Below are 17,176 nucleotides of genomic sequence, written 5' to 3'. Positions count from 1 at the left end.
GAAAATGGGCTGTCCTTGAAGTCAAAATACCTGTATTCAGGGCAAAACTGCTGTTTATTCAGTGACCTTAAGCTTTAATGTCTTAGTGATTCAGTTTCCTTACCTGTAAAATGACACCAGCCTGTCTTCTTAAAGGCTTTCTGTGGGTAGTGAATAAAAGAATTAGATGAAAGTGAATTATAAACTGTAGAGTGTCACTTAAATGAAAGGTTATTTATATTATAATCATGGAAAGCAGGGAACAGCCTAAATTTTATTAAAACGAAATCGTTTAAATGACATGTTAGAGTGGAAGTCAGTAAAAGTATTCAGAATACGTATGTGGGAAAATGGACTGGGGTGGAAAACAATGCTAGGTGAAGAGAGAGCAGAAACTCGGCTCTTGGGTGGCTTCAGTTTGGAGGACGCTGAGCGTACACAGATCAGGTTTCTGGAGTGATTACAGTGCCTGGGGCCCCGTGCCTCCGAAGATTACTTTACTTCATCTCATAACAGCCTGTGAGGTTAGTGCTGTTGCTCTTCTCCTGTTACAAAGCAAGAAACGGAGACTTTGAGAACCTGGGTAACTTGCTTTGTTACACAACTAGTACTTGGCGGGGCTGAAGTTAGTCCCGGTTTTCATAGTCTCTTAACAGTCCTGCTATTCTGACTTTCCTCAATTATTATCACTATTATTGTCTAAAAATACAGTAACCCAAGGATGTGTGTTGTTGCTCTGCCTCATTTCTGCACAGGTGAGAGTCCACGCGTGGAGTTCCTTGGAGCCTCTGTGCTCTCGCCGGACCCAGCGCCTTGTGATGAGAGCAGGGGCGGCCGTTCTCCTCTATCAGGAGCGGGTGTCTGAACTGCTGAGGAGATGCGGGAATTGTACCCGGCAAAGCTGCGTGGTTTCCTTTTACCTGTCAGCCGACAGCAAGCTCTGGAGCCCAGCCAACTACCACTTCCTGTCTTCACTGAAGGAGGCTGTGGGCCTCCGCAAGGCGCACATCAGGGTAAGCACCTGACCGCTGGGGCCATGTGGAGCAGTCCTGCTTCGGGGCAGCCACACTGCATGGTGCTTTTTGGGAAGATTTGCCTTGGAACTGAGTTTACCTGAGGCCTGGGGAATTTTGGCTCCTTCCCACTGGAAGCAAAGGCCAAATGATTTTTATTTCTAATTCAGCATTTGTTAACATTTTTGGTTTCTGCTGCCCCTGCTGTCCCATCACTCCCCCCTCGTGGGGCTTGTGCAGTGGGGGAAGAGGCATCGGGGTCCTCAGCACAGATCCCCTGCCACTAGGTCCCATACTCTGTCCCGAGGGCTTGAGTGTACCAACCCCGAAGTATGATTTTTGATCTGAGACACATTCTAACTCATAGGGAATTTTTATGAGTTTATTTGACTCAAACTGATGGTACGTGCTGGGGAGCAAGATCTGAAATGCTGTGGGGAGTAACAGTTTTTTGGCTTCTTTTATGCATTTGAAATTAAGGAGGGAACACAAGATCCCAGGAAGGTGGGAGGAAGCAATGCAGAGATCGGATTGCGGGATAGTTAACAAGATTACCTACTGTTTTGAAGGTTAATACCCCTTCCAGGGCCATTGCTTCTGGTGTTTCAGAAGCATGTTAACCTAGATGCACAGCAACAGAGGACAGGCCTTACTGAGGGCAAAGATAAACCTTTTGCTAAAGAACTCACATGCCTGGGGCTTTACCTACTATGATCTGCCCAGTTAGGAATTTATGATCAGATCACGCTGTCAGGTTACTTTCCATAGAACCTTCTTTTTTTCTTTTCCTCTTTAATATATTTTGTTGATTATGTTATTACAGGTGTCCCCAATTTTTCCCCCTTTGCCCTCCTCTGCCTGGTACCCTCATTCCCTTCAGCAGTCCTCCCCCTTACTTCACGTCCATGGGTCATGCATGTAAGTTCTTTGGCTTCTCCCTTTCCTATACTGTTCTTAACTTCCCCCTGTCTATTTTATAGCTGCCAATTTGTGCTTCTTAATTCCTGCACCCTTTCCTTCATTCTCCCTTTTCCCTTCCCAGTTGAAAACCCTTCATGTGGTTTCCATATCTATGATTCTGTTCCTGTCTGGTTGTTTGTTTAGTTTGTTTTTTTAGGTTCAGCTGTTGATTGTTGTAGATTTGTTGCCATGTTGATGTTTATAGTTTTTTTATCTTCTTTTTCTTAAATAAATCCATTTAATATTTCATGTAATAATGGATTATTGATGATGCACTCCTTTAACTTGACCTTATCTGGGAAGCGCTTTATCTGCCCTTCCATTCTAAATGATAGCTTTGCTGAAAAAAGTAATTTTGGATGTAGGTCCTTGCTTTTCATGACTTCAAATACTTCTTGCCTACAAAGTTATTTTTGAGGAATCAGCTGATATACTTATAAAAACTCCTTGTAGGTAACTCTCTGCTTTTCTCTTGCTGCTTTTAAGATTCTTTATCTTTAACCTTTGGCATTTTAATTACGGTGTGCCTTGGTGTGGTTCTCTTTGGGTCCAACTTGTTTGGGACCCTCTGTGCTTCCTGGACTTGTATGTTTGTTTCCTACACCAAATTAGGGAAGTTTAATGTCATTTTTTCAACTAAGTTTTCTATTTTTGGTTCTTCCTCCTCTCCTTCTATATCCCTATGATTTGGATATTGGTACATTTGGAGATGTCCCAGAAGCATCTAATACTTTCCTCATTTTTTTGAATTCTTTTTTCTTCTTGCTGTTCTGATTGAATGTTTATTTCTTCCTTATGTTCCAAATCATTGATTTGAGTACGGGCTTCATTGCCTCCACTGTTGGTTCCCTGTGGATTTTTCTTTATTTCACTTAGTGTAACCTTCATTTCTTCCAGGGTCTTTTTAAAAATTTTGTTGCCATACTCAGTGAGTTCTTTGAGTATCCTGATCACCAATGTTTTGGATTCTGCGACTTATAGGTTGGTTATCTCCACTTCGTTTAGTTCTTTTTCTGGAGAGTTTTGATTTGTTCTCTCATTTGGGCCTGTTCCTTTTTCTCCTCAATTTGGCAGCCTCCTTGTGTTTGTTTCTATGTATTAGGTAGAGCTGCTTTGACTCCCTGTCTTAGTAGTATGGCCTGTTGTAGAAAAGACATATGTAAGTGGTGTGGGGTGGAGCCTTAGGTACTCACCAGGGAAAGGCAACCAGCTTTACCGCTTTGTGGCTTTGTATTGGGGGAAGGCTTGGAGAGGGGACAGTGCCACTCTCTGCCTTCTGAAAGTTCATCTGGCACTTGCCCTATGTGACTGGGGCCTTTCTAGCTGTTGCCCTGCTGTTGAGTCTCAGACGGGGTGGCTCTGTGTACATTTTTAAGTCCACGCAGGCCCTTTAAGCGGTCTCCTGAAAATCCAGCAGTTTCATTTACTGCTCCAACTCTCGCTGGATTTTACAGCCAGAAGTTATGGGATTTATTTTCCTGGTACTGGAACCCTAAGCCGGACAGTCTGGTTTGGGGCTTGGATCGCTCACTCCCAAGGTGTCCCTCCTGATTTTTATCTATTGCACATGAATGTGGGATTGTCCACTCCACTACTACCACCTCTCCGTGCCGCACTTCATCTCTGTGCCTCTTCACCCCTCCCACCTGTCCAGATAAGTGTGACTCCTTTAAATCCTTGGTTGTCAGGCTTGTATACAGCTCGATTTTCTGACTGTTCTGGGTGTTATTTGTCTTGAGGGCTTGTAATTCTTCTGTGGTTTCGTGAGGAGGCAAAGTGTCCTCACCTACCTTTACCTGCTCCTCTGTTTTGACTAGAAGTTTGTTATTTTAAATAATTCAGAAGCATACCTTTATCTCAAAACCAAAACAGATCGTTGGTTTATTATAAAAGGATATAACTGAGGAACAGCCAGATGGAAGAGATACAAAGGGTAAGGTGTGGGGGAGGGGCATGGAGCTTCTACGCTCACCCCGCCACTCTCTCAGAACCTCCATGTGTTCACCAGTCTGGAAGCAGAACACTTTTTAAGAAATCCACATTATCATCTCTCCACAAGGGAGCCAAGGAGTCCGGAGAACTGAGTGACAGGCTCAAGGAGGCAGCGGGGCCTAGGACAAGCACTTTAGTTTTGAGATTTTAAGTAGAGTCTATTAATCTGTAAAATTCTCACCCTATTCTCTTTCATTTATTGCTTAAATTACCAAATCTTTTTGTGATTGCCAAGAAAAAATGAGGGGATCAAGATGTGTTGTACCAATTGTGCAGCTGGAGAATTTGGAATCTCTTCAGTTGATTGAAAACCTTTCCCTCATTTTCCTCCTACATGTAGTGATTGAAAATATTTTTCTAGAAAGATTCATTCTCTAGTTTTGGTGGATTTTACATCTGTTTTACCCTTTATTTCATTGAGAAGGCTCAGGCGAGAGGATTTTCTAAATTTATTTTAGCAGTAATCATGTAAAAACTTCTAATCCTTGATTTCAAAACATGTATCTTCTTTTCCAATTAATAATGGAATATTCACATAATGAAATCTAAGTTACCTGTAGCAACTGATACAGAACAGATAGGAGGGAAGTGACGTATATTTATAGTATAGTTTCTCTCCAGAAATGAAAAAAAAACTGAAAAGTATGTAGCAGGCTAGATTTAGGATTTTGAAACCACTTTTCCCCCCTCTTTTCTTGGCTAACCCTTCATTACCTTGGGGTAATTTGGGGTGGGAGAGAAGCAGGACTTTTACTTTCCCTTCCTCATTTGTATGTCAGGGAGACTTACACTTCCTAAAGGAATAGAATAATCATAGTAGCAACAACAACAACGATAAAACATTTATTGCAGGCTTAACATAGACCAGGCACTTGGATGTCCTGTCCCCAGGTGGATGCCAGGAAGTTGTTCTCCCTGCCTCCCTGAAGCCAGGGTGTAAGCGTGAGCCCCAGGCTCTGCAGGCAGATACACAGAAATGAGATCTCTAATTGGAAGAAGGCAACAAGGGTGAGCAGGTGCCAGAGTCCCCTCTGGCCTTGGCCCAGGCACAGCGGTGGCCGGGGCCTCCTTGGCAGCCTTGCAGGCTTCCCGGGGCCAGCCGTGTGAATTGCATGATGCAACTGCTTTACGGTCTTCACCCAAACTGCTGGTGACTCTTGTGGGAATTTGACATCTAGCTTCCAGACTGAATCTCTGACCCTCTGACAGCTACCTAATATATGTAATTTTTTTTCCAATTCTATTGGAAAAGAAAATTACGGTGCTTCATTGTTTGTAGCTCAGAGCTCTGAGTGGTGATCAGACAAGTGTGTAAGGCTAACATTATGTATAGTAAATATTTTCCTTTGACAGTCTTTATGTCACACATAACATGTAATGGCAGACCTACTGTGTGGCATGTGTCCTCGCTGAGGACTTGTGTTTCATGATAAGCACAGAGCTTTAAAAACCACTCCATATTCTCTAAGAGGCTTGCAAATGCCTCCCCTTCACGGCTGAGCTGAGCTTCACTCCGTGCATGTGCTGGTCCACTAATGAATGATAGTATTTAAACTGTGCTCTCCTTTGCTGGTGCTGTGTGGGGTTCACTCGTCTGAAAGGTGCTCATGATGTGCCTTCCCGGTGTTGTGTTATAAAAAAGAGAAAGCTCCAATGCGAGAGCCTTTGTAAATGCCTGGCAGGCTGCTGTGTAGATTTCTGGATTTTTCCAGAGGACGAGGAGGTGAGCACCATGGTTGTGCTCTGCAGCCGGGTCCCGCCATATCCCCAGAAGGTCATTCACCCGCCCAGCAGTTGTGCAGAAATGTTCCTTTCTTGATGATACTCTGAGAAAAACTAAAAGATAGAAAAAGCTTCGAGCTTCATGTGAAATAGTCTTTTTAATAATAGGAGACTACATATTTCTGCAGTTGGTTTGAGATTACAGTTTGGTAATTTCCCACCACCTTAAACAGTTTCCATGTGTTTTTTAGTATGTGACACAGTGCGTGGAATATATGTCAGCCAGTGGCAGAGCCAAAGTTGTGGGAAATATAGTCCAATGTTAGGCCCACATAAGTGTTCTCATAGGCACTGAATGTGGAGCAGAGGGCTCTTTCCTCACCCATCGCTTCATTTATCTTTTCCTTTCAGGCCACCATCTCTCAGCAAAGGGACACATTCGTTTTTGATCTGGAAACCTCGGCTGTCGCTCCCTTTGTTTGGTTGGACGTAGGGAGCGTCCCAGGGAGATTCAGTGAAAATGGCTTCCTCATGACTGGGAAGACACGGACTATATTATTTTACCCTTGGAGACCCACGAGCAAGAGTGAATTAGAGCAATCTTTCCAAGTGACTTCCTTGACTGATACTTACTGAGAGAATCCGGGTTATACTCTCAGTGGACACCAAAATAAAGCACTTCTAAGGCACCGTGTGGCACCCAGAGCTGCAGGCAACCAGAGACGAGCTGAAGAAGCTGGAGGCAGGCATCCGATTTATCACTTGGCGGAGCGTGTACACTCAGCTTCTCGGGGAAGGCTGTTCCCTGGGGGGAGGGGGTGGGCGTCCTCCCGTGAGACTGTGCTGGGTGTTCTGTGGTCTGTGCCGGGACAGTGTTTTTCAGGTCTTCCCCTCACAGCTCTACCACCGCACGCACCAGTCACAACCCAGCCGTCTCCCACTACCCAGAAAAGCATGTGCACACAGGTAACCTCTTGGGAACCACAGGAATGTGGCCACAGGCCTTCAGGTTTGGCTCAACCCACTTAGCCTTTCAATTCGAAGGAATTAGATTCAGACTTTTGCCGCTAGCAGCAAAGTGGCATTCTTTTTAGCTTGGGTTTAAATCATTTTACAGATATTGATTAGTTATAACAGGCTATAAAATTACTACGAATGGTCATGTTCATAAAATCACACTGCGAATAAAGCAAATGGGGCAAAATATTAATGAGTACCAATCTTAGAAGGTGTGTAGGAATGTTTTTGTGCTGCTCTTGCAACTTCCTGTAAATTTGAAATCATATCAAAAATGAAAATATACATAAATTACATTGACAACTTGATATTTTATCTGTGGCTTATTTAATCATTCCATAAATATTCAGTTGTGCCAGTACTGTGCTGGCCATTAATTGACATTAACTCTGGCCAAGGTTTTATTCTGGTTGATAAACTGGGAGAATTTGAAGAATCTGATCAAGAGATATGAGGCGTTTTCTCTGGGAAGAATTATGGAGTTGGTTACAGAATGGGCCAGCAATGAAAGTTGGCCTTTAAAATATCATAATAGTTTTGGGTTTAAAACTGAAAAGTTTGAGGCATGTTTCAGTAACTAAAAACAAATAAATGTAGATAATCCGGGCATTTTGTTCCTCATGTTATGTGTTATTTCAGTGTAGATGTATGTAAACTTTATGGGGGACTGGTACTTAGGGATGTAACTCAGAAGATTCTTAGTTGGTAAGGATTATATCATTGTCACTGTTGAAAGTCCTGTTTTATCAAACTGTTGCTGGGGGACAGGAGGATATACTTTTCTCCATAAAACTAGAGAATATTCACTATCAGAGAGGTGCAAATTAAAACCACAATGAGATACCACTTCACACTGGTCAGAATGGCCATCATAAACAAAGCAACAAACAAGTGTTGGAGAGGTTGTGGGGAAAAGGGGACCTTAGTTCACTGTTGGTGGGATTGCAAACTGGTACAACCAATATGGAAACAGTATGGAATTTTCTAAGAAAAATAAAAATTGACCTGCCTTTTGACCCAGCAATTCCACTGCTAGGATTATATCCTAAGAACCCTAAAACACCAATCCAAAAGAACCTATGCACCCCAGTGTTCATAGCAGCACAATTTACAATAGCCAAGAGTTGGAAGCAACCTTGGTGCCCCTCAGTAAATGAATGGATCCAAAAACTATGGTATATTTACACAATGGAATTCTATGCAGCAGAAAGAAAGAAGGAGCTCCTACCCTTTGCAACAGCATGGATGGAACTGGAAAGCATTATGCTGAGTGAAATAAGCCAGGCGGTGATAGACAAATACCATATAATCTTACCTTTAACAGGAACCTAAATAACAAAACAAATAAGCAAAATATAACCAAAGACACTGAAATAGAGAACAGGGGGACAGTGACCAGAGGGCAGAGGGGAGGGATTTTCAGGGGAAGAGGGGAAGGATTTACAGGAACAAGTATAAAGGACACATGGACAAAAACTAAGGGGGGTGGAAATGGGAGGGAGGTGGGGAGCACTGGGCGGGTGGGCTGGGATGAAAGTAAAAGAAAAGTGTACTTGAACAATAATTAAATAAATTTAAACAAACGAACAAACAAAAAACTAGAGACTATTCTATGCCGGGTACCCTGTGAGGCTTTGCAGTTGGGCCAGAATTTACATCACAGTTCTGCCCTATTTAGCTCCGTGACGTTGATCAAGTTATTTGACTTCTGTGTTTAGTTTTCTCATAGTAAAATGGGAATAATGGCACTCATTCTGTAAGTTTGTTTTGTAGGATAAGTTAAAATTTTGGCTGAAGGGCTGGGCTCAGGGCTGGCGTTCAGTGAGGGTGCAGTGTGTGGAAGCCCCGCCCTGGAGTGTGACCTTGTTGTCCTGGAGGTCGCCGGGCTTTTCTGGCCGCACCTCCCTCAATCGGATCCAGGTTCTGGGGCTTATTGGCTGTGTGACCTTCTGGACTTTAGTTTTCTCATCTATAAAAAAAACGGAACCTCTCATCTTCAAAGGGAGGACTAAACAAACAGGGTCTGGAACAAAAGAAATGCTGAGTAAACGGTGGTTGCACTGTTCTAATGTCATAATCACAGTCAGCACAGAAACAATAGCAAAAATGAAGACAATAAGAAAAGCAAATGTCTTAAAATTTTTTTAAACCGGAAAAAGATAGAAGAATGATTTTTTAAAACAAATTCTCACCCGAGAATATGTTCACTGATTCTAGACAGAGGGGAGGGGAGATAGAGACACCAGTGTGAGAAAGAAACGTCTACCTGATGCCTCCTGTGTATGCCTGGCCAGGGAACCGAACCCTCGAACGTTTGGTGTATGGGATGACGGTCCAGCCAGCTGAGCCACCCAGGCAGGGTGAGAAGAATGGATTTTTAAAGGAAGAATAAATTAATGAATGGGCATAAGTATATGCCTGCAACGATTTGTAAAAGGAGATAGATGGGCTGTATACACATTTCTGTAGGGGAATAGTAACATCCAGAATGTCCTCCCATAGTTCCTGTGTGGCTCTGTGGTTAGCCATGGCCACCGTTTCAATAGATCGATTTTGTTGCATTGACTGGGCTAGAGTCTGATGTACTTACTCTTGGCTTTGGATTGTGAGAACGCGGTTCTGTCAGCAGTTATGTTAATAGAGAGATTGGAGGGAAGGGAGCCAGGCCGTTCTGCTGTGCTGATTGCAAAGCACTTTCCAGAGAGTGAGGAGAGAGGTCAGTTCACAGGATTACATCTTCCTATTTTAGAATGAAGGGAACAATAAAAATGGTAATTTTCTCATTCACATTCACTGTATCTCTTCTTAGTTTTTGTCTTACTTGACTTTTTATTGTGAGAGGATTTCAAAGCAGGGGAAGTCAGTTGGAAAATCAATAGGAAGGTTTTGTCCCCTGGAGTAATGAGAGGGAACTGGAGTGCGGAGACAGGAGCTTTGCTGCCTGAACATTCCTGAAGTGACACAGGAATGTTCTCTGATTATCTCTGGCTCTCGGTATGAAACTTATTCCTCAGCTTGGTAAGATTCAGCGAGGAAAAAAAGTAGGCATTGTTGGTGTGGGAAATTCAAAGCATTCAAAAACATTCCGAGAGCCTACCTTGACTGTGAACATAATCTTATCAATTCAGCAAACAGATACAATGAGAAGGGTTATGCAGAAAAGGTATTTAGTATTATTTACAAGCCACTGGGGGTATTATTGTTTTCTAATTGACTTACTGGAGGATATGAACCAGCCCTAAAAGTCACAGACAAAACTGGTGTTCAGACACATTTATATTTTGACTATAAAGATTGTTTAAGCACCGGCTGCTGTGGCTCAGTGGATTGAGTGCCAGCCTGTGAGCCAAAGAGTCACTGGTTCGATTCCCAGTCAGGGCACATGCCTGGGTTGTTGGCCAGGCCCCCAGTAGGGGGCACATGACAGGTGTACCCTCTCTTTCTCTCTCCCTTCCCCTCTCTAAAAATAAATAAATAAAAAAAATTTTTTAATGAAAAAAAAAAAAAAAGAAAAAAGACTGTTTAACTTAAGAATGTATTTGCTCATTTACCAAGCACTTACTGAGGGCCACCCTGAGAAGGCATTGCTGTGTCATGGGGGAATGGCAATGAAAAAAAGGGACAAGTCTCTGCTCTCATGGACTGTCCATTGTGTGGGGAGACAGACAATAAGCCAGTAAACAAATAAGGCCATTTCAGTTGGTGACAAATACTGTAAGATTTATGTGACAGTTAGATGAAGCCATCTTTTTCACACTTTGGGAAACATTTTTAAAAGTTTAGGAGAAAATATATGTGTATTTTTTCAGTTGAGAAAGGAGTTGGGAAAGACCTTTGCTGTGATTAATGTGTAAGGAAGGAAAAACACAGGACTGGCTCGTGGGCTAGGCTGGGCCCCGAGCTGGTGATCCATACACTGAGCGTGGGCTAATCTGCCAAGTCAGCCTGGAGCCCGTGAGTAGGGGCCAAACAGGGAACGGCTGTGCGGGAATAAGGGCCCTGCATGGTTGTCTCGTGTGTTATAAGCACCCCTTCTTAGTTCTGTGGACACAGGTTAGTGAATCCTGCCACGAAGGAGATGTTTGCAACACTAACACGGGCTAACCCCTTAGGTCGGGTCACAGCCTTTTCACGGGACTAACTGAGCTCCAGCTACGTGCACGGCATGCGCTGCAGGGAGCAAGACGAGGGGTGACAGTAACACTGAGTGACAGACTTCCCGGGATGTGGGGATCTCGGAAATTTCTGGTCGAGAGCTCATCCCTGCCTTATTATGTATGTGGGGACAACCTTCTTTTCTTACTCTGTTTTGTTACCATTGTGGCTTTTGGGAGGCAGTTCACACATTCCCAGTATTTGGAGCGGCTGTTATTGGCCGGCCAGCCTACAGCCATACCCTGCTCCTCTCTGGTCATAGAGGTGGCTGTGTGTCCAGCCCCAGGACCTGGATCATAACTGGTTACACTAACTCTATTCTGATTGGTCCAGGGTTAGGCATATTGGTCCAATTCTGGCAAATGAAACATAAGCTGACACTTAATGTGGGGTTTGGAGGACAGGATTTCCTGCCTAATAAGAAGGAGACCCTCTGCTGTTGGGTGATGCTGAGAAGCTTCTATGTGAGGACCTGATATTTGGAGCTGCTGCAGCCTTTTCATGACCTTGAGGAAACATTGCTGACACAGTGGGATGTCAGAGATGTTGAACTGCTGAAGTAACCCTGCAATTATCCACCGCTGGCCTTATAAAAGCACTCTGGCCCTGTTTGTTTAATCCGGTTGTGGTCAATGTTCTGATTTTACAACCAAGAGTGTCCTGATTGACACAGCAGTTCAAGCTGTGGGCTTTGAAATCAGACATTGGAGTTCCAGATCCAGCACCGGAAGGCAGTTTGACTTTGGATCTAAGTGGCAGAGTCTTTCTGTGCCTTAGTTTCTTTATCTTTAAAAATGGGGGTAATCATAATAATAAAAAATAACTCACAGATTAATTATGAGGACTAAATGAGAGATCGCATAGACACTGATAGCACATAAGAACTATTCAGCAAATGTTAGCCATTATAGTTATCATTGCCTCTGCGTTAAGTCTTCAAAAAAAGCCTCAGGATGTGGACAGGACCGGAACCTGCTGAGGCGTGGTGATGGGAGCCGCGCCCGCCAGGGGAGCTGGTGGGAGTGATGGGGGAGCATGGCACCCAGAAGGGGAGACATGAGGACCTTGATTCCTTCCCAGAGTCGTGAACTCATCACCCTGACTGATCATCACGAAGCTACAGTTGTAGAGAAAGTGTAAGCCAGGTCCTATGTGGCCAGCAGATGATCTGTTGGCCAAAGTAGTGTTTTAAGAAGTTGAATTACTTGCTTACATTTAAAAAAAGAAAGATTCCACATAAAATCTATATCTATCTCTGATATTCTTACATTTAACAAAGAAAGCCCCTATTTGTTTAATGCACTCACAGCCAGGTATTCTAATTTTATCATGGGAAACGTTCCAACAGATAAAGTCACGGGCACGGAGATCAGACAGAGCTGGGCCTTTGGGGGCAGTGTGGTGCCCGGAGTTTCCCTCGGCCCAGGGACACCTGGTCACCCGTGTCACTGAGCTTGCATGTTTCGGTGGTACTCCAGTGAGGGGGGCTCTGGAGGCCCGACCTGCCCAAGGGCCTGAAGGGTGGACGCTGCTCTTTTTTATGGGAACAGCCAGAGTTGGGTCCTTGGCCTGCTTCCCTATCCACGTTTGGTGCTTGAACTGAAAGGTTCTTAACGAGTCAACCTTGCAAATACAATGAACGAGATTTTGCCACAGACCCACATTGTGTGTGGGAGTTTGTGTACACGCCCGAGAGCTGCACGCAGTGCAGTGGCCACAGGCTCATCTCCTGATACTGAACCTCCAATAAGCAAGTTCGGCCGCACCACCTACACAGCTTGAACGTCTCACTCAACCTCTGGGGTTAATAGCGACTCTCTCATAGGGTGCTTAGGGTTAAATAGGTAAAGGATGAACAATGCCCAGGATGGGTAAATGGATAGTCAGTGCCAGCTTATGATTATTGTGCCTGAAAGCCTAAGGTTGTCAGTGGCTGGAAGGATCAGGCCGAGGAGTCTTAACATTTTCCTCACCAGCCTGAGTTGGAGGAGAACAATTCAGGCATAGAGTGGAAGCTTCTAATTCCCCCTTTTTTGTAAGCCTCTTTCCAATTTCGCTGAAGCGAAAATGTTGAGCAGCGAGACCCTTGCCAGCAGCTGGGTGACTGTGCAGAGTTGTGCTTCTCCAGCAGAGGCCTCTTGTGCACAGGAAATGAGGCTGGTGGCCGGTGGATGGGCTGCCCTGGGCGAGGGCACTGGTCCTAGGAGGCTCCCCCAGCAGGAAGCGGGGGCAGTGGAGGGAAGAGCTTGCAGCCACTCCACTCCCTCTCCGGCTTCGGAGAGCTGGGTGCCAGTGCGCTGCAATGCAAGAGTCTTTCCTGAAAGAAAGGGAAGAGTGAAGGCAAAAGTCGAGGGGCGGGTAAGAGAGACAGAGGAGGGGAGAAAGAGAAAGGGAAAGAGAGAATGAGAGAGAGAATGGTGGGGGCGGGGGGAGGTGGGCGGAGAGAGAGGAAGCCAGCAGGTGTGCCCTGGAGTTCCGGTTCCCCTGAGGCTCCAGCGAGACTGCTCACCAGGGGCAGACCTGCATGCACAGCAGCGTTTTCTGCTCTCTGTCTGTGTTTACTTCCCTTTCCTTCCAGTATTGCTGCCTTGGCAAAAGGGTGGCATCTGAGTGACTTTTAATCCTATTTAATTACAATGGATCTATGAAAACTTACCGCAAAGCCTCCGGAGGACTGCATGATTGCTGGGGCAGGAGTCAGATGTGCCTTCACAGACACAGACAGGAACAGAGCAATAAGGAGAAAGGCTGAGACTGAGTCAGGGTGTGATTCAAGAAAGGAAGGACAATCTGGTGATGAGGAGGGTGTGGTGGAGGTGTTTGCCCGGCCTGGCAGGGCTGTTCTCTCTAAGGGTTGGCCATATGGGCATGTTGGTGACTCACTGCCAGCACATACGTTCCTGAAAGTCTGAACATGGCGTCTGTGCCTCTCAGAGTGGTCTGTGGTCCACGTGCTGTGTGCATATGCCGATCATCACTCAGGTGTGCCTTTGGCGGGGTAGGAAGGCAGTCAGGCCAAATGGTGGCTAAGGCCTTCCCAGATCAGCTCTGGGAAGGAGAAGACAGCAAGGGCTGCTTTGGCATCAGGCTGAGTGACCGTCGTCTGCGAGGACATGAGTACTTCCTCAGTGTGTGCATCTCCTCGTGGGGGGAGGTAGAGTGACCCTGGGGCTGTCGTCCAGGGCAGTGATGGGACAGGGGCCAACGCTGCACATGAAGGAGACTGGAATGGTTCTCTGCATCTGTCCGGCCCCCATGCGGGCCCTGGCCTGGAGCTGTGGTGCGGGGCTGGTGTTCCCAGGAGGTGATTTCTGGTCTTGTGGCCTTGGGCCACTGGGAGCAGGACTCTGGTCTGAGGCTCACAGGAGCAGGTTGGAAGCCCTGGCTTGAACAGCTGGGCAGAATGGGGCAGAGTGTGGGGCGAAAAAGCAGCTGAGTGCCCCAAAGCAAGAGGAGGAGGGTGCGGCTGGAAGGAGAAGAGTGGGAAGAGGAAAGCCAGCAGGATGCTCGTGGCTGCTCCCGGGAGTTCACGGGGACTGCTGCAGCGGAGCCGTGTGAGCCCCACCGTGTGCTGTTTGTCTGTGGGATGCTGGCTTCCTGCTGCTGTGCCAGCCTTCACTCTGCTGGGCACGTCTGTGACCAGCCCCTCCGGAACCCCCGCGGGCTGTGGAGTGAGGCCCACGAGCGCTGGGTGAGCACTGGAGGCGGAGTCCAGTCCTCTTTATACTACACCAGGGCCCTCAGGCCGTCAGCAGTTTGTCGTTCTGGGGGAAATGGCAGGAGTTAAAACCCCTAGCTGTTTACCTCTGAGATTGTCACGAGAATATTTGAAAATATTTTGTAAATAAAAGCATTAATGTTTAAAGGTGTTGTTTTGTTGAGTTTTTTAAATTAAAAATTATATAAGTAAACTTATGTAAAAGTAAAAGGGAACATTTACATTTGAACAAGGTGATAAGATTTTCTGCAAAAGAAAAAAAAAATCCATGACATGAAGCTTGTCATTTAAATTTCTTAAGCAAAAGTAAGTTGCGGATGCTTGCCTGAGGAAAGGGAAGTGGAAATGCAAAAAGTTTTGAAATGAAAAAAATCTCTCCCTTTTTGTCAGAGGATAGACCAGCCACCTGGTTCCTGGTGTGCAATACCGGCTCGGCCATCCCTGGTGTGACGCGCTCCCGCCCCTTGTATGCCTCCCGGGCCCCCTCTCGTGGTCTGTAGCACCACCTCTGCTTCCTGGGTCCCCAGAAGGAGTCCCGGGAGGAGGAGTTTCCTGAATTCCACGTCGTCTGCCAACCTTCTGGTCTGAGATTATTTCCCCAAGAACCAATTTCGACACCTTTCCCCTTCATGTGAAAGTTGGGAATGGAAGTCCTACCAGTTCTCTGCAGACCACAGAAAGGTAAACTGGCTTGCCCCTGACCTGTGACGGGCAGGACCTCAAGGGCTGCGGCCCCTTGCCGGCCCCTGTGCTAGACTTCCACAAGCCCAGGGTCTCCTGGAGGCTGTAGAGCAGCAGTCTTCTCTGAAGCAGTGCAAGGGCCACACGCCTTTGCTGTAACTCCCTCATCTTCCCCATCCAATACCCTTGGTCATCCTGGAGGATTTCCTGAAGAGAAACTGTGACTCTGCCCTTACCATGTAACTTGTACTCTTAAACGTGGGAAATGATTTTGCCTTTGGTGATGGCCATTTACGGTGATTGCAAATGACTTTCAGAGTGAGTAAATATTTGCATACAAGTTGCAATTAGAAAGAACCTTCAAGTTTGGCCTCCATCATTCAAGTAAGGAATTGGATCTGTGCCAGAGACCAGAACCCGTTCACCAAAATCAACCCCCCTCTTACTAATGGGGACGACAGTAGATCACCCCTAAGGCCTCCCTGCTCTTAGTGTGGTTTGCGGCCGAAGCTTTCCCCCCAGGTGCACTCATTCCTCTGTGCTCTTTTGTCCTTCTGGCTGACCAGGACCATCACGCCCAGCAAGACCGAGGGAGCCAAGGGCGGGAGAAGAATGACTGTCAGCCTGCACCCCTTCATGACGGGGTGGGAGAGAGACACCCTACCCGCCCTGTCCCTGCTGCGACTGTGGTTCATTGAAACTTGTTACCGGGATCAGTAGATCCTGTGGTTTGGTGCTTTATATGTGCTCAGCTTCCTCTTCTGTAAAAAGATAAAGTTTTTACCTCACTGGGTGTTTGAACAAGTAATACAGAATAATGAATTAGTCATGGTAGCACCTGGCATGTAATAGATGCACAAGAAATCTTTGTTCTGTGAGGGTCGTTGTGATATTTCAATGAAATGATCCTTTTGAACAGAGACACTAACGTGGGAAAGTAGCAGATGAAGTGAGAAGAAGCCCCTGCATCCCACGCATTCTAAGATGCTTGAACAACTGGTGGAACTACTCACCCGTCCTGGGTAATGGAAGCGGGGTGTTGTGGACGGAATCCATCCTAGTGCGGAATGACATTCTTTTAATTCCAAGCCCCTCTTCACTATCTCCCCCAACCCCACAGCCAGCTGATGAACTCAGGAAACCAGGGGACGAACAAGCAAAGCAGGGGGACGACAGGGAGGACTATGTGAGGAGAAGCTTTCACACTGTGAGTGCTCTTTAAAAAAGATGGCAACTGGGGTGACTTATTCAGGTGATCTTTAAGACGCCATCCAGCTCCAGGTTCTGTGATCCTTAAGTAAGTAACAGGATTTTAGTTTTGTCTTCTGTTGACTCCTGTGCCTCCCACACCCGTCGTTACCTGGGGAAGGACAATCAGGAAGAAGATTACCCCCAAAAGCAGAAAATAAGGGGAAAGCGATAAAACCAGTGGTCTCCCTCCGGTCCGTGAAGAATTCACGTTAAGTGTTTTATTCTGTGATGAGGGGAAAAAACAAGTCAATATTTAAGCATTGTATTTCTTTAGTAATACTTTTGGTTCATTTTGGTTGGGGTATATGTCCGTCATCTTTGTGCAAATTTGTATGGATTCTTTTTCTCTTTTGAATATACCATCTTTTCTTCAAAGGGCTTCAGACATCATTAACGAATAAGCTGTGGGATCAGATCTGGATTTGAATCTTGGGTGAGTTAGTTAATAGTTAGATGTTTCCTCATTGTACAATTGGGGTTAAATATGTACCTGGTAAGGATATCTTGAGAATATTCGGAGTCATCAATGCAAAGGAGCATGTGATAAATGCTCACATCTGAGCGAGAGGCGGGGAGGGAAGGAGACGGCCTGGGTACTGCGGGGACTCCCGTGTGAGTAAATGAGCAGCAACGGGGCTTCCTTCTGCCAGAAGAGAGAGAGCGGATCCTGAGAAAGTCTAGGTTATGC

At 45.7% G+C, this 17,176-nt stretch overlaps 1 protein-coding gene across 1 annotated transcript in view; it reads left to right on the top strand.

Moving 5' to 3' along the window:
• The window catches only part of MANBA (mannosidase beta), a 118,145-nt gene extending 110,855 nt beyond the window's left edge, over positions 1 to 7,290 (top strand). Inside the window, exons 16-17 of the mRNA XM_053666401.1 lie at positions 735 to 992; positions 6,078 to 7,290. Of these exons, the coding sequence (XP_053522376.1) occupies positions 735 to 992; positions 6,078 to 6,302 (483 nt within the window). The 3' untranslated portion in view covers positions 6,303 to 7,290. The remainder of the gene's footprint in view (positions 1 to 734; positions 993 to 6,077) is intronic.
• The last annotated feature ends 9,886 nt before the right edge of the window (positions 7,291 to 17,176 follow it).

The sequence above is a fragment of the Artibeus jamaicensis genome, unplaced genomic scaffold, assembly GCF_021234435.1.
Source record: "Artibeus jamaicensis isolate MK-2021 breed Jamaican fruit bat unplaced genomic scaffold, CSHL_Jam_final contig_452, whole genome shotgun sequence".
NCBI classification, from domain to species: Eukaryota; Metazoa; Chordata; class Mammalia; order Chiroptera; family Phyllostomidae; genus Artibeus; species Artibeus jamaicensis.
This window is presented reverse-complemented; position numbering and strand designations above follow the sequence as displayed.